General features: G+C 41.8%; 2 protein-coding genes across 18 annotated transcripts in view; one reads left to right on the top strand and one right to left on the bottom strand.

Moving 5' to 3' along the window:
• Positions 1 to 1,232: 1,232 nt before the first annotated feature.
• LOC122163103 (lamin-L(III)-like) lies at positions 1,233 to 16,978 on the bottom strand. 2 transcript variants are annotated; one of them, XM_042823971.1, is made up of 12 exons: positions 16,614 to 16,978; positions 12,334 to 12,490; positions 11,301 to 11,426; positions 9,904 to 10,074; positions 8,423 to 8,548; positions 8,097 to 8,317; positions 7,011 to 7,233; positions 6,032 to 6,139; positions 5,721 to 5,837; positions 5,522 to 5,629; positions 5,326 to 5,396; positions 1,233 to 2,944 (listed from the first exon to the last, which is right to left on the bottom strand). In XM_042823971.1, the coding sequence occupies exons 1-11, from the start codon at positions 16,976 to 16,978 to the stop codon at positions 5,355 to 5,357; spliced, it is 1,764 nt and encodes a 587-aa protein (XP_042679905.1). In that variant the 3' UTR covers positions 1,233 to 2,944; positions 5,326 to 5,354. The 2 variants fall into 2 exon arrangements, with proteins under 2 accessions (XP_042679905.1, XP_042679906.1); XM_042823972.1 differs by lacking the exon at positions 5,326 to 5,396.
• Positions 16,979 to 17,003: 25 nt separating this feature from the next.
• The window catches only part of ADAMTSL3 (ADAMTS like 3), a 189,204-nt gene continuing 179,273 nt past the window's right edge, over positions 17,004 to 26,934 (top strand). For 3 of the 16 annotated variants that reach the window (XM_042824298.1, XM_042824313.1, XM_042824314.1), the window contains exons 1-3: positions 17,087 to 17,160; positions 19,851 to 19,971; positions 26,532 to 26,822. The gene's annotated coding sequence lies outside the window, so the exon portion shown is untranslated. The other 13 variants (XM_042824304.1, XM_042824302.1, XM_042824300.1 and 10 more) reach the window with 9 other exon arrangements.

Genomic DNA, 26,934 nt, shown 5'->3' with positions numbered 1-26,934 from the left:
TTAAAGGATGGAGAATGATGAAGATGAAAAGTGGCAGAGGTAAAAAGACAAATGTTGTAACTGAAACATGCAAAAAAGGCCTCAAAATGAAGGACAGACTCAGGCTTAAGCACTGTCAAAGTGAATATAGAGTTAATTATTCTTCTGTTAGCCTTTTCCTGCTTCTCAGGAAATGTGGATGTACTAATGACTGAAAAATTCAGCATCCTGAGACAAACATGATCTTTTTCCAACCTTGTCCAATACTCTACGGTCAAGATAGGGGAATGAAAAAAAGGAAAGTGAACTCTTCACAGACAGAAGGGCTTGAATCCAGTTTCAGTGTTTTAAGCTCTACTTGGTTCTGTAGTCCAGAAGCAGTGTTCCTTAGAGAGGAAAGAATTTCACGTGTACCATGTGTGCAGTAACTATTCCATATAAGAAACATAAATAGCTTGTAACCAGCTATTCAAACCATGCCTTTCCAGTTTCTCCTATCTCTGACCTTGGCTGATACAGTGGTGACAAGGGAAGTAAAGGACTGTTCTTTAAAGCTTTGGCTACAGTTGGCTAATTACTAGCAAATAACTCCAAAAAGGCAGAGATGTATTAGGTGTTTTCCAAGTTCACGAGTGAGTAACTAGTAGTTATTAGAGCAGCAATACAGAAAGTAACCTGGCCCAACCTAGTTCTTAAACAAAAGTAGCTGTGATGGTCTGAGTACAAAATGTTTGGACTTTTAAAGTACTTAAGATTCACAGCTTATCAGCTAAATACCAAACAACTCAGTGTACAGCTGTTCTACTTGTGCTTTGGGGTTGGAGCAGTGACAGGACTATTGCTCGAGTGCACACAGCCAAGAAGTAAAGCTGTTGTGAACTAGAGTTCACCACCTGCATTTTGCTTTGGTAAATAAGCAGTAGCCAGGGAGAAGAATAGTTAACAGAATGGCTTGATCTTCTAAAGCTGGTAATGACATTACTTAGAAGGTGCCTTGGGTAGAATAGCCTTGTCACTGGAATAAAATCAGAAATCTAAACATGGAGGAAACATGAAGCATAGCTGCATCTGGCATGCATTGCAGCAGTCTGTGGCTCCCTATTGAGCACCCTGCAACTGCACCCTAATGAGCATTAGGGTTTCTGACACCAACTCTAGCTATTTTATATCAAGACCCACGCAGTGGTTGTTGCTTCATACCATCTTTACCTTGTCTAGAGTTGTCATGTAAAGTACTGAGTGCTACTCTTAAATGAAATTCATTACAATTCAGCTTTATTTGAGGAACTGAGTGATGGATGCAAACAGCACAATATAGTAGGGGGGTGGAGGTTTCTTAAAGCTCTACAGGGAGTTGTAATACTCCAAATCATTTGAGCTACTCAAAAAACCATCAATAAACCAACTTTTATTTAATTTACCTATAAATATCTTAGATTTTAATATTTGTTCATGAAAAATCTCTTTAACAATAAAAAGTTCAACATAAAGATAAATATAGAAAGATATAGCAACATTTATTTCTCTATGGAGCAAAAGGTATAACAGGAGTTCAAAACTGATAAAATGTATTAAATCAGCATTAGTTTTCATCTTTTTAAAGACCTAAACAGCTTAATTTAAGAACATTAAGCTAGTGTAAGAAAGTCCTCATATTAATAACTGCATCCAACTATAGAACAGATCTCAAAACTCAGAACTTAATATTTTGGTAAGATAACAGATGCAGACAAAAAAGCCAGCACTGACTGATCTGCAACATCAGCTGCTTATGCTCTTAAAGAGAAGAGGACCTGCAAGGCTCATTGAGGTTCTTTCTTTGCCATATAACCACCAGGTAAGCATTTTGGTAAACAGATGCTGAAAGAAGGGATTATGAAGGCTGACCACATGGTTTCTAAGGGCTAGAGGTCAGCCTTCAGATAGCTGCAAAGCTATTAAATTAAGTACTGGCCAACAGATAGCACTCTGCCCCCACTTCCCAGCTAGACATACAAAGCAGGACTGCAGACTGCCCTTGTCAGACCTTCGGTACACAGCAACTGAGAGCTAATGTTTTTAATGCACCTTTGTCATTTTGATTTTTATCATTATTTTTCTTCCAAGCCACTTGGAATGCTGGCTTTCTGGGACCAGAGTGCTAGTATTGCTAGTTACAGTACCTTCTGTTGGAATGTTTCACATTTGCAGGATATATCTGTCAATGTTATTGTTCCAGCAAATCAGAACTAAAAGCTATGCTGCACCTAGAAACATGAAATACTGCAGTTGGTAATTTCCATGTACTAGAATAAAGAAACAGTACATTTAATAAACAAGAGGAATACATCACAGCTTAATTTGACTTGAAAAATTTTGTTACTCTAGGAAGTTCTTCAGCTAGTGATCTAGACATCTCAGCAGCAGGATACAAGCAGAAACCATTTCAGATAGTCAGCACTCTTCAGGATGTGTTACTTCAGCCAACTGCTCACAACATCCCAACTGTGACATGATCTGGCACAGGTAGTTACCCACTCTGGCTTGAAACAGAAATCGCCTTTGGAGAAACAACATGCCAGAATATTGAGAAAGCTGAGACAGCCTGTGCTCAGTCTCAATTATTTATCATCCTTCTAGGACATGCATCAAACAGCTTTGTGAACTGTGCACACTCTTGTTTCAGCAGGTCATGGAAATCAAATCCTTGTGGCAGAGTAAAAGAGCTTCCTACAGAGCTTGTATTCTACTGATCTTCGTATCAGTGATTCCAGCACAGGGTACAGTATCAGAAGGCATTATGTCATGGCCAGTTTTTCTTACAAAGAGGTCAGATGGGAGATGTAAATTCCAAGATGTTTTCAAATATTGCAGAAGGTACCACCACACACTTAAGTCCAAAATGTCACTTGAGGTTTAGAAGTGTTTTCAAGTGATCATCTCCATGTCCATATTACATAATAGAACAGCTGGGATCTTCATTTTGCTGCAGAAATAAAATATCAAGACATTAGTTCTAAGAAGCACGCATTCTTTCTACAAACTTTCTATTTAATGCTAATTAAAGAAAATCAAAACTAAATAAAAGCTATCAAGCTATCAGTACTCCAGAGTTCTGGAAGCATCAGAACTGAACTGACATGCAAATTCATGCTACTCACGTTGGAAGAGAGCAGAAACAAAGAAGAGCAAAACATGGAAACCCTGCCTTAAAGCACTACCGTGCATTCTTTACATCATTTTGCTGTCTACAGGAAGTTAAACAACTTAGTTAATAAAAAAAAACCAAACAAAAAATTGTTATCTCAGTATTACCTACACTGCACAAACATAGGTAAACTTCAAACTTCAGTCGCTAGTACGAGAGTAATCCAGCAGATGGGAAGGATGTTAGTATTTGAGAAGGAGTATTAGAATGGATTCTTACCATAAGTGGCACATAACTGTACTGTAAAGTTGCTGATAAAACAGTAAGTGTTTCATCATGAAGATAAAGAAAAGAAGTTGCTTTTGCTTTCCATCACTGATGGCAGGACAAGCCATATTATCAGTCAACTAAAATAAAGAGCCTTCAAAATACTGAGGAGAGGCCCTGTTTCAAACACTATTTCCACCAGTACATTCAGACATTTTGGTGTATGCCATTCAGGCTTCCAATGCACAGCATTACAGAACAGTGTTCAGTAGCCTATTAGACAAGGTCTTATCCTTTACAGTGTGAGACTGAAAATACACCAGCAATGTAAGACTCTGATGGACACTAAACCAGATGGTAAAATAGATATTCAGATTCAGTTTCAAAAGAAGGACAAGGAAAGAACTAAGCAGACAACTGCCTGTTCTGAGGTACAGTTTTCTTGAAAAAGGTGGTACCCCAAGGTACTTCAGCAATAACTCCACATAATATAAAGCGAGTAAAAAAAAAAAAAAAAAAAAAAAAAAAAGCTACTAGTGTACTAATGTGCACTTGAAGAGCTCAAAATGAACTACTTCAGGCTCATATGGTGAGACAGAAGCAACCCAGAGGCAACAGAGAGTCTTTCAGAGGGCATTTCAGCTTCAGTTGCACCCAAAAACTAACACGTATGCTAAAACATGCTCATTCTATTGATGTGTTAATTCTATTAGCATGATTTGTATCTGTACTTTGTTTCTACTTAGGAAATATTGAAGGAAGTATTATTTAAGAGTAAGGCACAGCTAAGATGCTTATTTCACGCACCAAAATAAGACAGTAATTTCTGAAACAAAGTTCACACTGGAGTGCCTTAAACTCATGATCAAGTTTGAAAGAAACCAGTAGCCAGTCAATATACCACTATAGCAGAAATGCCAAGTCATAGCCTGAAACAGTGATTGAGCACCCGGTGGGGAGGCAGGGCCAACCCAGGGGAGCTCAGGTGCATGCAGTGCAATGCATCCGAGTGACCAGAAGGGGTGGAGCCAGGATCCAGCCCTTCCCAGACCTCATTTAAGGCTTGGCAGTGGAAATGAGGGCTCTCACTGGAGATCTCTCACTGGGGATCCTTGCCACCCTGCTTTTATCACAGTTCTTTCCATCCCATTGTAGCATTACAGCCATGAACTTCGATTTCAGCATTTTAGAATCATAGAATCATTAAGGTAGAAAAAGACCTGATATCACTTTGTCCAACTGTCAACTTTTCACACCATGCCTACTAAACCAATCACTCAGTGCAACACCTCCCCCTTTCCTTGAAAACCTCCAGGGATGGTAACTGGAGAAGCTGGCAGCTCATGGCTTGGATAGGTACATTCTTCGCTGGGTAAAGAACTGGCTGGAGGGCCGGGCCCAGAGAGTGGTAGTGAATGGAGGAAATCAAGTTGGCAGGGGTTGATACAGGGGCCTGTTATGTTTAATATCTTTATTGATGACTTGGACAAAGTGATAGAGCTCCTGCAGTTGCCTACTGTTACCCCAGCCTATCCAGATTCACCTGTAGGGCCTTAAATTTGGTATTTTTGAAAGAAAATATTCTATTTTCTTAGTGTGAATTTGAGTTAGGTACTTTAGAACAAGTCCAGTACACTGTTTTAAGCATCAGATAAGTCACTTCATTCCCACAGAATGAAAATATTTGTTTGCATTCTGTTTTTGGAATAACAGCTTGCAAGTATATTTGCAGTGAGATAGATGTTCAAATACATAAAAAGCTGATATTCTTCTGCAATAGTGTTAATTGTTTGGTCTCTAATTATTTGATGATATTCAGCCAAAAAGTAAGAAAAGCATCAATTTTGTTTCTGATGCAAAGCCATGCAAGCTACAGCCTACATGGGACAAGAGACTAAAGCATTATTAGTGAAGCAAGCTGAGATGGCAAGCACAGTTCTCACTGATCTCACCTGCTTAAGGATGCTCACAGGAATCACTATCATGAAACCAAACAACATTTCTTTTTTCTTCTTCTTTTGGTCTGACATCAAGAAAAACAGTAAGAATTGGATTTGGGTCGTATTTGGGGAAGTATATTCACACAGTGTAAAGAAATTGGCTACCAGGATTCTTCAATTGCTTGTATTTAAGTTTCAGGCATCTTACCTGAGGTGGAAGCTCCACTTCACTTCCCATTAGTTCTTCATACTCATCATCTTGCTCACCACTTTCTTCTTCTCTGGGTACATGCATTAGTTTTCTCTCTGCCAGTTCCTGCAGTACAATTAAGTCACCATCAAGGAAGCTTAAGAGTTAAGCACAACAAGGCACTTTAGTAGAAGGACAGAAACTGCAACTCACTTACCTCACCTTCATCTGTGATGAGCGTAACACCAATGTTATACCCAGATCCCCAAGACTTCTGAGACTTCCAGATCAGGTCACTAGGACCTGGGCTTACACCAGCAGCTGCACCCCAGATCTGCAAAAAGCTTGAAGTGAGACAATGTTGATTCTTCTTATTTGTAGTTTCATCTGACCCATTCTAACACATACAACTCCAAGTACTCCAATACCAAAGACATTCACTAACAAATTCAGCTACTCTCATCCCTGGCAGGCTAGTTCTTCTGTTCAAGAAGAATCAAGAATACTGATGAAGTGTTACAGACCTACCGTAACTACTTGGCCTGCCTGAAGAGTGAACTGTGAGGGGAATTTGTATGTTACATCTGACACACTCTCAAGATGTCTTCTCAGCACCCATCCGTGTAGCGGCTGATCCTGCAGAATAAGAAGTTTCTCAGCATTACAAACCAACACTATAGCACTCATAAGTGTAAGACCCTCCTCAGTCTTAAGGGTCACTTGGTCCTTCTTCTACAAGGTGGAAGACTATATTCAATTATAAAGCTACCTTAAATTTCCAGAAGTCTCTTAGTACTGTCTTAGGGTTACTCTTTACCCAGAAATTCGGGTACATCTGTTCAGTAGGGATAGTATTGTAACCAGGATCATGTTATTCTTTCTAGAAGGGCTATGATAAACCAGAGATGTGTTTGACCAGCTTAACTCAGACTGCATGTATGTATCTATATATATTAATCTAAGCTGTTATATATATATATAGTGGTCTTTGAAGGTTTAAGGCATTTCAGGCTAAGGCACCTGGGCTATCAGCTGCAAGTTTTGGAGTTCTGATAATTGGAACAACTCTGGATTTGCAGATTAAACTAGTTGAGTCATCCAATTCATTAGTGAAGACCTCTACACTGATTAGATACCGTCAGTCCTAGTCAACCTTTTAGTTGTGTTTCTAATTAGTAAGCTGTCATCCAGTTTACTAATCCTTATTTAGTTTCTCAAGGATATGAAGTGCTTGCAATACTTTTACCCTGATTCTAATGAGAAATAACTAAAGATGGTTGGCTTCTGCATCACAGATACCAGTGCTCCTCTTCCAAAAGCCTGAGAGCAAGACACCTGCAGTATGAATATCACTTGGTCCTCATCTATTGGTAGTAGCCAAGTTAGTTCAAGAAACATTTGGAAAGCTCTCATCTCTTTGTAATTCCCTGTTGTAATCTCTAAGCCGCAAATCAGTGCACAAGCAGTCATACTTCGCAGTGAAGGAAGAACAAAATTGAACAAGTACCTCATCAGAGTTGTTTTTAAGCCTGACAAAATTCCCATCTGCATCAATTTCTTCTATAGACACTTTTCCAGAAGATGAAGCATGCTGAACAGTCTTAAATCCAGCACTATGCTCTCTCTTTCTGGCTTTCATTTTCCTTTTTCTCCCATGCAGAAACCGTCGCCCTTCACTTGTTGCTTGAGTTGCAATGCTATGTGAAGATGCACTAGGTGATATGTTCAGCCTGGAAGGAGCAAAATAAGCATTGTAGATATTCAAGTGAATGTTATTTCTTCTCACTACTATCAGGACAGCCAAGCCTAACAGCTTCTTACCTTGAAGCTTTCCGTGAAGCCTTGATAAGACTTTATTTTTGCTGGCAAGAGTAACTGAGTAAGTAGCTTGTTAGGTTTGGAACACAACCCCAGACCTAAAGTTCAGAGCAAGCTTATACTGATAAGAAATTTTCAACTGCAGTTCTTTACTTACACACACACTTTAATAGAAGTTATTTAAACTCTTGACCCTTAGCATTAACTCAGTTCATGTTGTTCTTACTAAGGAGTGTCTGGATAGTTAAGAGCTAGTAGTTATCATCTCCTTTCATTCATGCATACAGCCCCAAATGCTGAAGTTCTGATTGTTAAATGGATTTCTGAGCTAGCTGGGTATAGAATAAAACCCACACTGACTATGCCCTTATATGCTGCATGCTTAAAGTTTTTGTGTAATTACTCCATCTCAAAGTGACATCAGCACCAAATACTGATGGATAAGGGGGAAAAGGATGGCTGTTTCAGACTTCAAGGGTTCAAGAGTTGATACAACTCTAGGTTTTAGTCCAAAAAACTTTGAAAGTGATCAGTTCTAGAGAGGGATGTCTAGTGGATTTGAACCTTCATTTTAGTTTGTCAAGTTACTTTATCTTCATACCTGATGTGATGGATATGAACATTATCTACAGAAGATGATACTTGAGCTAAATGGTGATCCTCATTGCAAACAGCGTTTGTTTCTTGCATCTACTGCATTTTTGAATATACATTCAGTTTGTGCAGAGACCATGGATGGGGCAAGTCCTCACATGAAGATCTTGCTATAACCTACCTCTGTTCCTCTCCTTCCAGCATCTTTCTGTAGGCATTTATTTCCAGATCTAGAGCCAGTTTCACATCTAAGAGATGCTCATATTCTTCCAACTGTTCCTGAACCTTCTTCTGGGCCTGTGCCATTTCTTTCTCTTTTTCAGCCATACGCTTTCGATGTAGATCACGATCTTTATCCAGCATCTCCTGTAGCTCCTTCACTCTGTTCTCCAGAGCAGCATTCTAAAATTAGAGGGAAAAAAAAACAAAAAACAATTACACTGAGTATTAGAGATGAAATATTTTGTATCGGGTATATAATACTAGGAATATACAAAAAGATAGTACCTGGCTTTGATAGTGATTAATTTCAGATGTCAGATTACCAAGTCTAAGCTTTGTTTCCATTAACTCCTCTCGAGCAGCATTGGCAAAGTCACTATTTCTTGCTGCAGAAAGCTGGGCATTCTCCACCTATGGGTAAAGTCACTGTTAGAAATGAGTTGCTTGTGATCATCTATTTTAAATAATAAAGGGAAAAAGTGATTTCCAGCTGCTATATGTGGAAAGAGCTGTTTTACCTTATGCAGATACCAGTAGGATCCAAATAAGAAAGTTTTTTATTGCTTTTCAAGGAGATTTACATGAGTTTGACATTCATATTAAAAAAAACAAAAACAAAAACAAAAACCAACAACATTCAGGTAGTGAGGTGCTGGATTAGGATGTTCCAGTTACAAAGCTGGAAAGACTTTGTATAGATATGAAGTCACTGGATTCTCCAGAAGAACAATGAAGAACGCTTGGAAATTGCTTGTCAAAGCATAAGACTGGAAGATACTAAGTATGCTTAGAAAGCTCTTGTTCTTCCCCAAAAGTTCTGTAAATAAACAGTTCCTACTTCACACTCTAAGCAGCACTAAGCTATTTTTAAAGGCAAGTCAATCCTGATATTTTCCAAGAATTGAAAAAACATGCACTGAGATACATCATGCTACTACAAGAGACTTTCCAGATCTCCAGGGAACACTACACTAGTTGGACCGAAGCATCCAAACAAATTCAGTAGGTGTTATACTACAGGAAGTTGTAGCATGGAGGAACCCAGAAGAACCATTGAGTGAAAAATACTCCTAAGCAGATGTAGTAGATCATGCAGTTCTGCACTATCAGCACATCAATACTGTATGTTGCACTCAATCCAGGAAGCCCTGGGATCTTTCCTACAACACTATAAGTAGGAAGTATGACTTCTACCTGAATACAAGGCTTATGCTAGGAAAAAAGATCGCAGACCTTTTCTGGAAGACAACTTGTCAAACTACTTCCATAGCTACCCTTCCTACTTTATACAGTGTTACAGCTTACAAGGGACATTTGTACTTTAGAAGTATACTTACAGAACTGTAATAACACAGTATGTCATGTATTTCACTAGCTTTTTTTTTTACTGACATTTTATTCAACAATTCTGAAAATTCTTTATATAAACAGAGCACACCTTGGTCCTGAATTTGTCAAACACTTATTTGTTAGTAGACTGAATGATCACCAGTTTTATTCCGTTAGCCATTCCTAGCTGCTCCCCAAAGAAACAGTATTTATACTTGAACCAATTTTGGTTGGAGCTAAGTGTTGGTAGCAGTAAGTTCCGTTGTCAAACCTGATGCTGTTTCGAAATCCCGTAAGTGCCATTAGTTACCCTTCACACTTATGCCTAGAGGCTCTGCAGTGAATGCAAGGCCTCCATCAGCCACTTACTCTAGCGTGACAAATTATATTAAGGTGCAGAGAACTTACATTGGCGTCTTTATTGTTCATAGACTCACTTTTGCACTGAATGTTCGCTCCAGCTCCTCCTTGTATCCTTGAATTTGTTCTTCGTGCTGTTTTCTGAGCCCCTGCAGAGCATCTGAGAGCTTACTCTCAAATTCTCTCCGACGACCAGACTCCATTTCTGCTATTCTGCTCTCATGGACTCTTTTCATTTCCTTGAGCTCCTGGGAGAGAAAGTTTCTGAGAATAAGCAAGCCAAAACAGTTTGACACTGTGGACTTCCTGTACCAGCTTAGCAAGAAATTCAGTCCCATAGCAGATTTGCCACTGAGTGCATGGTAATTCCTCAATTCACAGCTTACATGTCCTTCCACTACACCTCAGTAGCTGTGCTGGATTCTGCTTCTTCACTGCTAACATTGGTTAAAACACTAAGCAAAGCAACTTGCATCTAATTTGGAGATTAATTCTCTGATCCATATTAATTTCTCTGCTTTTCTTTAGATGCATGTGTACTTCAGCTTCTTTAAGAAGTTACCTATTTTTGTTTTATTCAAAAACTTACAGCAACTGGGTTAGAAAAATTGGAGTTTTATCACTGAAATCACACACAGACTCCTTCCAGAAGGAATTTGGTTTGCATTCACTTCTAAGTTCCATATTATGTACTAACTCCTAATGCAATGCTTACAAACAGTGTTTGGTAAACTTTAAGGACGAAGGGAATGTAAGTTCTTATTGTAGCAACTGGATAGATCAGTACACTGGGAGAGGCATTACAACAGAGGTGTGATGATGGAAGGACTAGCACGATAGAAAGGTGCTATAAAGCAAGGGAAAAAGATTGCTCACACACCAGAAGATTCTAGGTTTGCAGGGGAAAGCTTCAGCAAGGAGGGATCTCCAGAAAGAGCTCTCTCTCCATTGGCACTCAGCCCTTCAATGAGGTCTACGAGAGGTGCAGCCAGGCTCCACCCCTTCCAGTCACACAGCTGAATTACCTTCACCCGCACTCTCAGCACTGACCAGGTCTTTTCCCCACATGCTCAATCAGTTGTTCAGGCCATGAGTCAACAGTTCCCATACACACCAAAAAATGTTAACTTAAATTATTCCTGGAGCTTGCAAGAAGCCAAAAAATCAGTGAACTTCAACTGTGATGTATGCACTTTCAGTTACACAAAGTAGTACACCGTGATTGTAGTTACCTTCAGGAGTGCAGCCTGAGAAATTTCTTATATTCCAGATACCTACTGGTACTATGCCAGTTTAAAATGAAGTTCTACACTGTCTTGAAGTCTTCCTAGTTAGATTTTATTGACTGATGGACTACCATAAGTTGACTTGCTAAGTTATCTTTCTAAGGATAAAGCACAACTTAACATTGCTTTTAAGGACATCCAAGGGTCATAGACACCTAAAAAACCCTTGTTAATAAGCTAAAACATACATCTTCATGAAGACACTTCTGGAAGGTCATTTTTTCCTGCAAAGTTTTCAAATGATTTTCCAGGTCCACCCTTCTCAACATTTCACTATGGAGATGCTTTTTGGCATCTTCCAGTGACAGCTCCAGCTAGAAGAGAAAGACATAAGGGTAATCAAAATTAAGGTTACTCTTCCAAACTAAGACAGACAACTTATTACAGGTTATTCAATTTAATTCCTGCAGCAATCAAAATGCAGTAAGCGAAGTTGACTATTCTACTGTTCTACTGGGACAATTTCTGTGGGATCCAGCACATTTGCAATGAAATGTTATTAATTGTTATGTAGGCCAGATCTCCTGCAGATGATGTATGCAGCCCTGCATTGCACCAGCTAAGCTTTATTTCAAATGCAAAAAAAGTGCTTCTGATGAATAAGTTGTACCGTCTGCAAGCATTCTTCCCTTTCACAGTACTAAGTTCTCCCAACTTCTTCCTTACTTCCCATTAATTTTTACTGATTCTTAACATGAAAACTATTCCAAGTATAAACTTATTTTACTCAAACTATTGGACAAAAAGTTTTCACTGTAAAGACCCTGAAGTAGATCAGTGATCATATTAAAGAATGAAGATACTGTGTTGGAAAGTACTGAAAGAGTAGCAACTTAAACAGCACAAGAGCTCAAAGAAAGTCAAGTTGTATTTGTTCTGCAGAGATTCAAGCATAATGAAGCAGGGTCCATCAAATCCTCCCTTTACTACAGGGCCTATAGCAGCTCACATTTCATCATTGTTTGTCAGTAGATGAAAATTCATAGCTACTACAGTCATAGAAAAGAATTAAAGGTACTTACAACAGCTGGAAGTTTTAATGGACCAACTATTAGCAGCATTTGCTTTCACCAAGAGGAGAAATCTTTTTTTGTCCACCTGTCACTGTCACAGATAATAGCCTTTGCCTGATTTTACTTTTAAATCTCTAACTAGCTTGAGATAAAACGAGCAAAACTTCAGGAGCAAAAGCAAAGTTGAAATTCCAGGAATAAGCCTTACCGTGACTACTTGATCCTTTAACTCACGGAGGCCATTCTCCAAAGTCCGGTTCTCACTCAAAGCTGTTGCCAGGTCAGCTTCCTTTGCATTCAGCTGAGCGTCAAGATCTCTCATACGAGCCTGTGCCAGGTTCAGGTCAGCTTCTTTTTTTGAATTCCTGCAAGTGAAAGTTTCACATTCATAAGTTGCAGCTAGTGAGGGAGAATATTTGCTTTCAGTGTGTTTACCTTTAAGGGGGGGGTGGGGGGGGTCTATGGTTGAACTGTATCAGAAGAAAAGTTGAGACTTGTGGTGAGAGCCCAGGGCAGGCTCTATGAAACAAACCAGACAGAGTCACAGACAAGTATCATTTGTTTAACCAGAAAGATTTCTGATCCATTTTCCAGCTGATTGCATGCAAACCCTATGCAGGATCCAGCTATTTTCCACAGCAGTGCCATCAGGAACAGAGTCACATTCAGAATTGGCATTCACTGGACTGCGCTCAGCTGCCATTACTGCATCAAGTCCTGAAACAAGAACTCCCTTTCAGCAGGGAAGGCAGCTGAGGTGCCCACCTGCCATTTAAGTGCACCTTCACTGTGTCTGAGAGCCCCTGCAGCCACCTCACCCAGGTGTGAGCACGACAGCCGTGCTCCTCAGCAAGGGCCACTACCTGAAGGCGGGAAGGCAGTGTGCAAGCAGCCTGAGACCGGCTCTCCGGAGGCAGGATGGCAGGCAGTGCTGGTCACACATGGCAAAACACTCCTCCTCTGCACCTGGAGGTAGCGAGCAACTTCTGAGGGCTTCTCTCCGCACCAAGTTCCTCCTCAGCACTGGAGGAGCTCTGGCTCCAGGAGGTCGCCACCTCAGCCAGGCTTGGCCTGCTCCAGCCGCCAGTTCCCGCCACACAGCAGCAAGTCTCCACACAGACCATCCTCACAGCAGCGTCCCAGCAGAGGGGGCCTCTGCCCTCATGACGGATCACAAACTCTCCTCTCCTTCGTACCTTCACAGTCATGAGGTGAGAACAGCTCAGCTTTCTACAGAATGCCATTTTCTTCAGAAAGTTCTTGCACCTTCTGCTAGCAACCAGTTATCACCACATCCTTGGAGTTGGAGCGGATCTTTAAAGGTCATCAGGTCCAAATCCCCTCCTTCCTTGCACAGATGTGAAACTGACTTACAGAGCATTCAGATACCATCTGAATGTCTATGGATTTATTCTTTAAACTTGGCACCACAATGGACAAGTGCTGGGTGCACACCATGTTCCTGTCTTTGAGAGACAGGTGTGATAACTTCCCAGTCTGCTCTGCCTTTTATTCCTGTAGTTACCTGACCTAAACTGAGCTGGAGTTCCTTCCTGCTCAGAACACAGATTTGAGATTATAAAGAGTCAAGCATTCCATTTATTTTAGCAAAATCTGTTCTGCCAAGTGGCTAAGTTGTGATAATTTATACAATGAGTTTCCCAGTTGATAACTGTACAGACCAGCTGGAGAGAGTCCAAAGTCCTTCCACAGGAGGGATGGGCTCTAGAAGGCATGGGATACAAGGAAAGATGGAACAAAGTAAGGATTGTTTAGTCTAGAGAACAGAAAAGTGACAGGAGACAGAAGTCTTTTATGTGTGTAAAGACCTCTGCACAGGGGAAGGGAATCTGTTTTCCATGTCTGTTGTGGAAAAGGCAGGAAGTTGTAGGTTTAAATTGCAGGAGAAATATTTGGGTTAGATGTTGGAGGGGAAACTAATGGTAGTTCAAAACTAAAGCACAGTGCCTGGGGAAACTCTGGAATCTTCATTACCTGGAATTTAAAAAGGGTCACAAAACATCTGCTAGAAGTGATGCAGGTACACCTGGTTCTGCCATAGGCCTTGAGGTATGGGGCTAGATGAGGTTCTTGCCCAAGGCCTTTTCTAGCTCTGCTATTCAAGGCATTTGTTGATCGCCTCTGTACCTCGTGACCATGATGCATAACCAAATGTTTTATTGGTAGAAGATACTTTTTGCAGAGAGAGTCTATGAATAAAGCAAGTACTGTAGTAGCAATAAGAAGAGATCATATTTCAGTTTTCCCCTTGTATTTACAGATTTCTCTCTTTTCTAGCTTAGAAGTTAACTGCTTTCCTTCTGGGACCATTACTGCTATTACTACTTGTAAGTATTATCTGTGATATTAACATGAAAAATCATACTATCAGAGTGCATTATCAAAGTACACCTTCTAATAATCTATATATATATTTATTGCAATAATGTGCAAGAATAATCCCTTACCCCAGTAAACTGTGAAGTGGACAATTTCATCTTCAATTGCCAGCATTTTAAGGTTTGGCTGTGATGCAAAATGATAACAGTGAAGTTATTGGCTACCATGTATCCAATAAATTAAGGTGTCATATACTTGGCCTGGAGAATTTAAGTAATACCTGGGTTCTTTTGGTGAAATATTTAAAACAGACTTGACAAATTTACTTACAATTTCTGCTTGCTACTCTGTATGTGAGAAGTTCAGTACCAAAATACACATTTATACTCACTCACACAGAACAGAACTATGTTTGCTGCTATCTGTAGTGCTGCCGTTCCTGCTTTGACCTTCCTCAGACTCTGAATTCAACCAACTGATCTGCTTATCCGCAACTCCTCCTTCCAAAACATCTTTGGCCTACTTCCAATTACACTGTTTAAGGAAAAAAGTGGAGTGCAAGGACATTCAGTTGTTGCTGAAGGTTTAAGTCTCTTCATTAGTGATTAAGAAGAGTCAATAGTTAATGCTGTTGGGAAGTTATCTAGTGATATTCCATCCCATAAGAGTTCCAGGTTATTTATGGAATATATATAAAGAGCATGATACCCTCAAAAGATTTTGCTCCCAGTCATCTGAGATATTTGCAATTAGACTGCCCAGTTAAGTAACAGTTAATACTAGGACTTCAGTCCATTCCACCCAGAAAGCTGCATGTACAATGTATCATTTCCCAGGGGTTGTAAAGTTAACCACTTTAAAACCCAGTTACTCTAAAGAAGTAAATTAGTCTGGAGGATTACATACCTGCCAAGCCTAAAGCTTTTACAAACAAAGCCACTGAGTTATACAAACACAAAGAGCAGCAGAAAGATCTCAGAACTGGCATTAGCCTTTTCCTCACTATCCAATCAAGTGGCTGGTTAGATTTATGAAATAAATTTATGAGCTAAAACCCAGCATGAATGAAACAAACCCAATAACTTCCAAGCAGCTGAAAACCAAAGCTTAGAGTAAAAACATGTTTCATTCCCAAGTAGAGCAGCTACTTAAGTCCTACTGAATCAGTAGAAGACAGAACTTGCTTCATACTATAAATATTAAAGGAAAAAGCTGTTACTGAACAGTGCTACGACAACACTTCATAGCAAGACTTAGAGGAAGGAGGGAAGGAACTGTGGATACACAAGTTACTGAAAGTCTGTAATTCATTTAGTAGTACAGTAGGGCATTGAAATAACTACATACTATATGTAGTTGTATATAACCAGAGAATGTTTACTGTGGTTTTATTCTTGTTCCCTCCTCCTTACTGTCTACTTTCTTCGAGTGCACTTATGTTGGACCATTCCCTTATTCCCCACTTAAGGAAACTAGACAGCAAATTGATTCTAGGCAAGATATACTGGTCATGAAAACATCAAGCCTGAAGTGACAGGCAGGTCGTGCTAGGACAGTTTCTGTGCAGTAGCAGCCTGCAGCAGGAAGGTTATCCTGCTCACAGGACTGTCTGCTCTGTGTATTCCCCCTGGACATGTCTAAGGGAATAACCCCTAAAGAGAGGTGAACTGACTCTATTCTGAGACTTACTTCCCCTACCCCCATAACTTTCTAGATGCCTTCCAGCACAGCAGCTTCTTGGTTGTTTATGAATCACAGGTGCAGTACTAAGTGCAGTCAGCTGGGCATTCAGGCAGTACTGGGTCCATAAGGCCTCCCAGCTCCCTAAGCTCTGAGGGAACCCCATGCCCATTACCAGGGAGCTCTAAGGAGCCCAGCAGCAGAGGTATCACATCACGTAGAGGTATCACAGCAGTGCCCCTGCAGGGCACACATTAAGACTCCTCCAGGCCCAAATCACACCAACCCCACATTACCATCCAAACATTTGGGGCCTCACCAAGACCTCACTGCTCTGACAGCACAGAGCCTTCCTCCCGGCACGGGTCCCGGTAAGCAGCATCACCTGCTTCTCCTCACCCCGAGCAGGGGGTGCCTCCCGGGGAGCCCCGCACCGATCAGGGCCGGCCAGGAGGGCCGGGCACCGACCTGCTGTGCAGCTGCCGGTGCTCCTCGCCGATCTTGCCCAGCTCCACCTGCAGCGCGGCCCGCTCAATAGCGATGTCGTCCAGCGCACGGCGGGCGTCGGCCAGCTCCGCCTCGTAGCGGAGCCGCAGGCAGCCCAGCTCCCGGCCGCTACCCGCCTCCAGGTCGACCAGCCGCTGCTGCAGCACCGACTTGTCGGCCTCCAGAGTCCGCACCCGCTCGATGTAGGCGGCCAGGCGGTCATTGAGCTGCCGCAGCTCCTCCTTCTCTTGCAGCCGGCTGAGCCGCGTCGGGCTGATCGGAGAAGCGGCGACAGCGCCGCGGCTGCGGCTCCCGCTCGCCGGCGTGGATGACAGCGGCGTGGCCATGGCAGCTCGGCCCGAGCCCCGCCGCTCCCAGCACCGCCCCGCGCAGGGCACCCGGCACCGCCGCCGAGTATAAATAGCGGGCAGCTGCCGCCGCGGCCTCCGGAGGTGGGCAGCTTAAAGGGCTACGGCTGCGCCCCGGGGCGCCGCGGCTCCCAGTGGATAATCTCTGCGTTTCGTTTTGGGTTTGCTCTATTTTCTATACACTCTTTGCCATATCTCGTTAGTTTAGCGGCTCTGATCGCAGAGGGCCGAGGAGCTCAGCGTTGTTAAACGCTCTGCGTCGTTAAACAGGGGTCGGGTCATACAGTCCCGCATTTGGGAGGACGGATGCAGCACAGCTGCTGCTAAGCTCGGGCACACCGCGGCTCTGCGCTCTGCTTCTTCTGCCTGGGTCTTGCAGTTTGCTCAGCTGACGGCAACAGTCCCCTATCTTTGTTTGTTGCTTATCGGCGTTTTAAGGCTCCAGGCCCGGCTGTAGTACGTCGGAGCTACAGTGTTTCATCAGAAAGCTGATGTAAAGAGTGAGAAGGAGAGGAGAGGAAGTCAGGACAAACGTGTGAAGTGGCCACAAACGTTCGTGCCAATCACACTGAAAAAAATCATTGTGCAGTAGGAAAGTTGTTTTGGCACCTGTGCTGTGATAGTTGCTACTTATCTCCAATAGCAAATTAGCTACTCCTTTTCATTTTCACTTACACTTTGGAGAGCAGGTGCTGCATGGATCTCAATGAATACGAGCATAAATATCTGAACTGTAAATTATGGGGTTTGTTGCAGCAGTTAGAAGAAAGTTCCCTTAAGAACTTAGGCTAATGCTATTTCCTGCAAAGGCAAATAGCCTTTGCCTATCTACACCATTTATGCAGTCAGGAATTTCTTTGGGCACCCTTCATTTCTTTTCCTTTTTTCCTGCTCTTTGTCCTAGGCCTATATTCTGCGGTACGTTTCATTGGTTTGGTTGGCTTCCTTCCTTCTAAGCAACACTTCTCAGTTGCTGCTGTCCCAGAGGCACCAAGAAGTCATTAGATGCTGTGCTTTCACACTCATATTCTGTTGCATCTCATATTCTGTTGCTGCTTACTTCCAGTGTCCTAGCAAGGTGGTATTCACTGCAGTCTGAGTGTGTGCTGTTCTGCTGTTGTCACAAAGCAAGTTGCAGTTTCAGGCTGATATGCTTAATTCACCATCTCAGGCTGTGCTGTTTGAATTTTCCTCTTACACTCTCTGATCTTTACAGCTTGATTCTACACAAGCAGGTGAACTCCTGCACTTACAGTCTAAATTGTATGAGTTGTACTCTCCAAAATACAGCTTTGGTGCCTTAACATCTTCTTAGAGTTCACTAAAAGGAAAGATGAATGTTATGAATGTTGTAGAGGTAAGTTCTAACCAGTCTCCAGGTCCAGAGGCACGTCCCATGGACAACAATGAAGTTGGCTCCAAGACAGTAACTAGGAATTTTAGAATTAGGCTATGGGTGCCCTGGTAGATGAAGTAGGGGAAGGAACTGGAGAAGATATGGAAAGATGTTCATCAGGAGGTTATCCCAACTTCCTTACACATGTGCATAAAAAGTGTCAAGGCTACAAATGTATGTAGCACAGTAGTGGTGTATGGCCAGACTGAGCTGTGGTTCTTGTCCTAGCAATAGCATGAGGAAATTATTTTCTGCAAAACAGTTCCAGTCTATTTATTTTGCTATAACAAGTACTTGTTTGTTCTTCACTGCCAGTAGAAAACTCAAGTCAAGAAAAATAAAATGTATAATTCAAATGTGAATACGTACCTCTAAGACCAAGATAGGTATGTCTGAGGGCATACTTCAGCTTTGAAACCTCAGTCCTCCAAAAGCAACACTGTGCTCATATATCCTTGTCATATTTGACAGTTGCATGCACTGGCCAGCTGTTCAAATACATTGTATGGGTTTGGAACAGACACAGAACAAAGCTAGAAATTGCTATTCCAAGAATATTTTTCTTGCCTGCCAGGGCTTTGTAGCAGTACAAACAAAAACAGCTGGAAGAAATAGTCCAAAAATAGTCTGAGCCAGTTTTATCTGTTGTATGAAGGCATCTTAGCAGTGTGTTAGTGGAATCCAGTTACTGGTTTTTTTTCATGCTGTCTTTTTTTTTTTTTTTTTTTTTTTTTTTTTTTTTTTTCTTCTAGGACTGTATCTGCACTGCTTAGACCACAAATGGACCTGAGGAATTCTTACAGAGATAACCCTATGCCATTTTTTCCTACTGTTTCTAGTATAAAGATGTCAGAACTGTATTAGGATTAAGAAGAGATATAGAGCATATCCGGAAAAGCTGTAGGAAAAGACTTATCAGGCTAAAGCACAGTAAAAGCTTTTCTACAAATAGTTTATTTACAGAAAAATGTAGATATGAGAGATCTGGACAGTGTTGTAGATCATACTAAGTTGGAATTAGAAAAAAATGCAAAATATTCATGGGCTTTTTAAAGCATCTTTTTCAGATCTTAAGTTGTTAAAAGTTACTGGAAAGAAGAAAAAAAAAATGGAGTGGTAAAATAAGAGCCAGAAAACATCAACCAAATTTCTTGCTTTCCCTTTCCTTATACATCTGCTAGCCAATTTTACCCATCTGATCTGCTAAATTAGTTCCAAAATGCTGTTAGGGTTCTGAGTTCATTAACACGCCTTAATGGCCCTGACTTCCTTCACCTGGGCCACACACCCACACCTCTGCTCCTGGGCGCAGGAACTCCATGGCTCTCTGGTTGGGATGGTTTTCCTTTTGTGAGCTCAGCTGATGGATAGATTGATTTTTAGGTTATGTTTACGTTTCCTTTTTTTACTGTAGTTCTCTCTGAGGTCTTTACTCATTATTGTTGCTCTTTCCAGCCTTTCTGCTCACCTTGCCCAGGAGTTGGTGCAGCTGTGCTCTGCTGACCTTGCTCTCTGACCTGGCTCTGGTACCTCCTGGGAGGGCAGTTTGTTGGAGCCCTGACTGCTGTAGTTGTGGGTGAGTCCAGATTGGTTGACAGAAGCAGCATTTTTTAGATGCCTTTATGACATGATAGAGAATGTTTAAATTTATGTCTACTTCTTAAGTCTTAAATACTTTTGAGACACATTTCCGCAGCTTTTCAGTGTTTTTTTTGTTTGTTTGTTTCTGACAATCATTCTCCCTATTCGTGAGTGTCTCTTCCTAAATATATTTTGGAAGCAAAGCAAGGTGTTACTGGACAACCTTCAGCTTTCGTGGCAATTCAAGGAGTCTGCATATGCAGCAGTAGTGCTATTTAAAAAGTAAAACATAAGAAAAGCCCTTTGCCAAACAGCTTATTTACAGGCAGATGTTAGTGACTCACACACGCCTGGAGCTGATGAAACCAGATTGAGTCCCGTTAGCCTGCAGATGGTTGAAGGCTATGGTCAACAGCAGTACTGTGGATATGGAGGCAATGTGAGAGAATTGCTGTCTGCCTACCAGAAAGGTAGAAGGGCAATTACTGTTTCTGTAATGTTAGCAATAATATATAGAGGAAGACATTTTCTCTGGCTGAGATATCTGCAAGTGTCATTCTCCCATGCAGTACTTCAGCTTCTGCTGCTGCTTCTCTAACTAAATAAGTAGCACAAGTCAGCCAGCTCACAGTGGCTTTTGCCTGTGTTGGAATAGCGCTCTTCCAGCAGCTGATAGATCATAAAAGGATAGAAGTGTATTTTGAGCATCGTGAAATAATTTGTAGTGTAGTTAGATGCAAAAGTAAACAATAAGTTTTGTTTAGTAAAAGATATCATATGGATAATATATCTGTTAGTTATGTTTTGTAGTTAATAACTGATAACATTAGGCTGTCTTATTTTCACTGGCGAACAAATTCCATCTGCATGTACAAATGCAGAGAGTCACAGAATCACAGAATATCTTGAGTTAAAGGGATCATAGAATTTAGTTGCAAGTGACCCTTAAAGGCCATCTGGTCTAAATCCCCTGCAGTGAACACAGCACCTGCAGCTGATCCGGTGCTCAGAGCCACTCGAGTGTCTCCAGGGACGGGGCACAGAGCCCAACTTCTGGCTCCACACAGGACTACCCAAAACTTCATCCACATTCCTGATAATGCCGTCCAACCACTCCTTGAACTCTGGCAGCTTGGTGCCATGACCTCTTCCCTTAGGAGTTAATTTCAGTGCCCAACCATGCTCTCAGAGAAAGAGCTACACGTTAGGAACACCTTATATTGGTACAGCAATGACTAGAATCTGGCTTGCTGTCTGAATGTACCTGCTCTTGTCCAGTCTTACATAGAATGTATCTCAATTTCTCTAAGGGGTGTCTACACAGAATGAGAAAAAAGAGGTCATAGCTGAGGCACAGGTCTGCAATAATACAGTCGGTCTATAGATTTTACTAGTATCAGCAGCAGACTGAGGAAACTTCAGAAGATTTGACATTCTCTTACAGAGCCAGCAAAGGAGAACAGAAAAATGGGAAATAAGTTGTGTGGCTGTCTATTTGTTTTCCAGCAACTACGTATCTCCAAAATGTCAGTGCGGAGCTTCAGAAAACTTTTCCTCTATCCACCAAGTTTTTCTAACCTTTTGTTATCCTCGTTCATTGTCAAGTAGGCTGTATTCACTTCTGTCATCACTGCATCTTAATAAGAACTAGTACATCTGCTGGCTCCCACAGGAGCCAGGAACCTCCTCTGATCCTCCACAACTAAGTCAAATCTGAGTCCCTTGTGACAATGAAATCACTTCCACATCTTTTAGTAGAATATAATAACAAACTGATCTTCATTATTTTTTTTCCCAAGCAAGGCTGCTGAGTTGTATTGCATTCATTTTGCAGAAAGCAGATAGCTTACCCTGCTCCTCTTGCACTTGATCCGGTACCTTCACATGAACCTCTTGGCTGCAGCCAGCCTGTGCTGAGGAAAAGGGATGATTTTCCTCTGGTAGATTCAGAGTTCTGTCTCTTAATGAAGACTGTAGTTGTGCAACTCAAGATATCAGAGCAAGTGACAGAGTGGCAGAAGAGCTTGATGGGTAGAACAGAACAGAAGAATCAGAAATGGATTTCGAATTTGTTTTCTCTCCTCATATTTGCTTTGAACTTGAAAGTATAGATTGGCCCAGAAATTCTGTCTTAAATGAAGACACCATCCTGCTTTCTCTTTTGAGCACAATGTTTTTTTGCTGCTTTGTTCTCACCTGCACAAGCCAAGAGTAGTGCACAAACATTTTGTGGTGGGTTTTGTTATAGCTTTTCTGTGTTTGTAATTTGACATACAGACTGTATGCAAGACAGTGCGAATCTTGTTATTGCCAACCACTTGATGCACAGTGTCACTTATTTCGTGAAGCTATTTTTCAATGGCCTCATTTCTGGTTCTTGCTTTTTTTAGTCTGCTTCAACTCCTACCCATATTTATTACTTCCTTTGGCTTTGCTGCACTTTCCTATATTAACCATTCATCCATGCTTTCATAACTGCATTGTCTTTGTCACTTGAACTCCTCCCAGTAAGGTATTTCTTCCAAACTTTCCTGTTTTTTTTTTTTTCCCCCTAGTCTCACTGTTCTCTCCTTCCATATCCATACTGGTGTGTATCAGGACACATAGTGACATGTGGCAGCTGTCTTGGGATTTGGTCATCTGCTTTGCTCTGTTTCCTACCCTACCTGCAATGATCTACTGAGGAAAACCAGTTGTCACACTGAGTTTTGTGTGATGTTCATGACATGCAACGTAGCCCATCCCTTCAGAGGCTCTGCTTAGGCACCAGGTGTTGCTTATTTCACTGAGCACTCAATGTTTTATTCTCAACAAACACAGAAGTAAAGGACATCAAAGCTTCCGAGGAAGGTGGGTTGTTGTCATTGTTGCATGAGAAGAAAATGTCAGATAAGTTCAAGAACTCACATTTGGCATTCCCACAGTCCTCAGAGGGGCTCTATGTAGGTCTGTATATATGTGTGTGTTTGTATGTATACGTGTATCTATTATAGATAGCCTATTTTGCAAACTAGGGGAGGAGAAAGTCCAAATAGACTAACTAAATTTTACCCCTGCAATTTTTCATTTTGCCTTATCTGCATACAAATGTATGTATTTTCATGTATTTTATATTAAAGCATTCGTATCTTTTAAATATTTTTCAATTATGCCCACAACAATCACGTGAAAATATAGGCATCAAAATTGCATAATGATTATGTGACTGCATTAAAAGTAGATCTCAACGTGTCTATCCCAGCATTTTCGTTAGGGCTATGTACTGAAAACTGAACTAAAAACAAACTATGTATATTCCATCTGAAGCAAAATGTGTTCTGGAAAGTCATGAAATTTAATGCATCTGCTACTACTGTACAGGATCATAAATATGCAAATGCACCACAAGTTGTTTTGCTTGAAGATAAAATGGAATTTGAGAGACAAGGAAGGGTAAATATTCAAACCCTTGCAGTAGTGACCATTGGTTTGCATTGTATTTATTAATAATGGATTCAGCTGAACAAAGCTGAGAGGAAAACAGAAATTTGCTAGAATGTTTTGGTCTACACATAAGTATGCTTTTATTTTTCGTGAAGCCACAAGGCTTTTTTTCTCCTTGCTGTTCTGATGGAGGTGTTTCCAAAGCCCAGAGCAGCCATCAGCATGGAACACAGGGGTTCCTTCGCACTTGGGAATGAAAGGCACAGTGCCACAGTGAACTTTGTGCCTTTACTAACAGAGGCTTTACTCCCCACAGCATGTAACGTTTGTGAAGTGTGACAGTGCAGGATTGCTCTCTCCCCCAGAGAGCTTGTTATTTCAGGGTAAACAGGCGCCCTGTACAAACACGATGCTGGGTCAAAGAACTGATTATGCCCTATCAGGGTTCTCAGGACTCTCGTTACAGGAAATTTAACATTTTCCTTTTATTAGTCAATCAGGTGCAGCTCTATTACTGATAACTTTGAGGCCTCCAACCAAAATTCACTTTCTGCATGGGGCCTCAGCAGGATACTTCCAGCTTTGGTATTCATTAGGCTTAATCCTGATTTATGAGCCAAATGTTGTTCTGCACTGTTTCAGTGGATTTTGAATTTGTAGTTTAGCCAAACACATTTTCCCTGAGTAGTACAGACTTCTGTTATGATGTAAAAATGGCCTTCGTGATCATCAGATTGGCTTAGCTGAACTTGCTTTGAGAGAATGTTTATATTTAGTGGGGTCTGCTGAAGGTGTACACCTGCATTTCAGGACAGAGGTAAATAGAGACATGCATTTTTCTAGATTTGAAGGCTTTGTGTTCAGGTTTTGCAAGAGTGGAATCTGATGATTAGCATCTGATCAAACATTCTTAATTTACCAGACCAGAGGTGTAATTTGTTTCAATTTGGCCCGTATCTGTGTCCTGCAGGGTTTTATTTCCCTCCTTTTCTGCTTGCAGATGAAGACTTTTGTTGTCAGGATTGAATGTAAATCAATCAATAACAAAATGCTAGTGACTGTAGCCAGTACTAAAGACACCTGGCCTTAAGTACATAGAAAGCAGAATAAGACCATCGTACTTCCGACCAGGTTCTTCATGAGACTGTGCCAGCTGCACAGATGGATGAGATCATGATTGTGTTCAATGAAATAAGTGCAAATGTCCATATCTCTCAATTCTGTGAAGTACAAGAGCTTTACAGCTGTCATATTTAATGTCATTTAAATGATGTGTATTTTAGAGAACAGCAAAAGAAAAGCATATGTAATAGAAAAACATTATTAATAGCGAGAGATAAATACTGGAGTTACGTTTGTGAACTCTTGAGAGATTCACTGTAGTTTCCTGTTCAAAAATCTTTTAGCAGCTCTGCCAGACTAACATGGCATGAGTGTCAGTCAGAACAACGTGTGACAGGTTTGCTAATAAGCAGTACTCAAGGACCTGATGCTGGACGAGGAGCTTTGCAAGCAGTTGGAAAGACAGAATAAATCATTCCTTGAAGAGTTTATAATCCATCGAGGTTATGGACAGTGAGCAGAAAAGAAGTTAATTGTTCCCTTAGAAGCAATGATTTCATGTAATGGTTAATTAGTTTATTAGGATTGCTGACAAACTCCTCTGGAGTTGAAAATGAGCTGTCTGGAACCTGTAAGCTTGTGGCCTTTAACTTTGGAACACATACTGAAGGAGTCTGCCATGGGTGCTCAGAATTCTGAAGTGGTTTTGTCTGACAGATCTTGTCTGGACTCCTGGGTTTCATTCACCTTTTGCCTGGCTCAGCAGAAGGGATAATAGAGATCTCCAGCAGGAGTCAAAATCCCAAAGCTGTCATGTTCACTGAAACCTAGAGATGAGACTGCAGACAGTAGGGGATGAGGCTGAGGTGAAGAAATCAGAGAAACGGGAGACAACAAGTGGCTGTGATGTGAGAGTGGGCTCCACACAGAGGAGCGTCTGCACTGAAAGTTGTCAAAACAACTGTATAGTTTTTCAGCAGTAGGTGAAAGTAATAGCAGTACAAAGATAAAAACTGTTAGTTCTTGGTCTGGTGCTTGTCTTGCATGCGTGCATGCATGCATGCATGTGCACACACACACAAAGATTTCTGTGTAGTAAAAGCAAAAAAAAATACCAGCATGAGAAAACCCCAAAGCCAAACCACATAAAAAACCTCCAACCATGGAGGGTGATGGAGAATGAGACTAAAACTGCTGTCTGTAGATCAGGCTTGACATATTGCTGGTCACTGTTGTGCCATGTGTACCGTTACTTATTCTAATGCTTTCTGAAAATCATCCTTTGGGCTTGGGGGATGCTTGCAGTTGCTTACCTCTGTTTTCTTGCATGCTTTGTACATCCAGACATAGAACTTAAGCCCAAAATCATGCAAGGAATTAAGTGTGTGACACAACAGCAGCCCCACTGAAATTGGTGTGCCTGCTGGAGCTGTCTGACCTGGTCTGCTCCCTACTACTCACTTCTTCTCCAATTAATTGCAGGAGATGAATGAGTGTTTCTAAGACTTGCAAACATGATGTTTGATTATCTTTTGTGTTTAGCGTTATACCAAGCAAGTGAGGAGAAGCAATGTTGTAGGAAGCTATCAGAGTAAGGAGAAAGTAAAGAATGCAGGCAAGAAGCGCTGAAAGAAAAACAATAATGCTGATCAGCATTTAAATTTAGGAAACTATTAGAATCTCAGGGCCCAACTCTGTGATGTTATCTGCAGCTAACAGCTGTGCTATGAGGGCAGCTTATGTCCCAGCGACCCGGAAGAAGGGAAGGGTCGTGCGGTGCCCAGCGGTGCCCAGCGGTGCCCAGCGGTGCCCAGCGGTGCCCGGGGGCCGCTCCCTACCCGCGCCGTCCCTTTGGCTGCCGTCCTCGCCGCCGACTTTCAGCAGAGGGCACTCTGTTCCTAACGATGGAGGAGGCGCTTTCCCTCGCTGGTGAGAAACCTCAACACGCTGGAAAAGTTTCCAGCGCAACATATTTGAACAAACTCTTCATCGGTTATGTTTAGTTCGCCGGAGCGTATTTTTAACTTCGGTGGCAGGGATAATAGCCCTTTTTCTGTGTGTTGCTCTTAGACTCGACGAAAGCTCGGGACGCCAGTGGAAGCCGCAGCGCAAAGGTAGAGGATTTTACCCCGTTACTGCTTAGCGACTGAGAGGGGAAGGCGAGCGGAGCTGTCGGATGAGACGTACTTGTCAGATTTACAGTAGGAAACCTAAAAATATCGCGGAGGGCAGCGTGATTAAAGACCTCCTCGGCGTGCGAGCGGATTTGCAGCTGTATTGTCCGAGTCGCTTGGAGATGAGACGCGGGACGGTTGCGGTTTTGGAAGCTGCTTCGCATCAGCTTCGGGGGCTGACTTCACGGTAGCGTTCGCCCCTCGGGGGAGGACGACCCGCCCGGTCCCGGGCTGCCGGAGCCAGCGCCTCCGCAGCCGGGGGGAGCCGGGCCCCGCTGGCCGCCCGCCCGCTCGCTCTG

This window comes from Centrocercus urophasianus, unplaced genomic scaffold (genome assembly GCF_019232065.1).
Source record: "Centrocercus urophasianus isolate 14NV4802_14NV808 unplaced genomic scaffold, USGS_Curo_1.0 seq_23, whole genome shotgun sequence".
Lineage (NCBI taxonomy): Eukaryota > Metazoa > Chordata > Aves > Galliformes > Phasianidae > Centrocercus > Centrocercus urophasianus.
Note: the sequence above shows the minus strand (reverse complement) of the source record. Positions and strands in the feature narration are given on the sequence as shown.

What these genes read in the sequence shown, in the direction of transcription:
- LOC122163103 (XM_042823971.1), bottom strand. Translation starts at nt 16,978, where the DNA reads ATGGCCACGCCGCTGTCATCCACGCCGGCGAGCGGGAGCCGCAGCCGC. An exon ending in AGCGAACATTCAGTGCAAAA is followed by an intron (nt 8,549 to 9,903) that starts GTGAGTCTATGA and finishes CTTTACCCATAG; the next exon opens with GTGGAGAATGCCCAGCTTTC. An exon ending in AGGCAGGCCAAGTAGTTACG is followed by an intron (nt 5,838 to 6,031) that starts GTAGGTCTGTAA and finishes AGCTTTTTGCAG; the next exon opens with ATCTGGGGTGCAGCTGCTGG.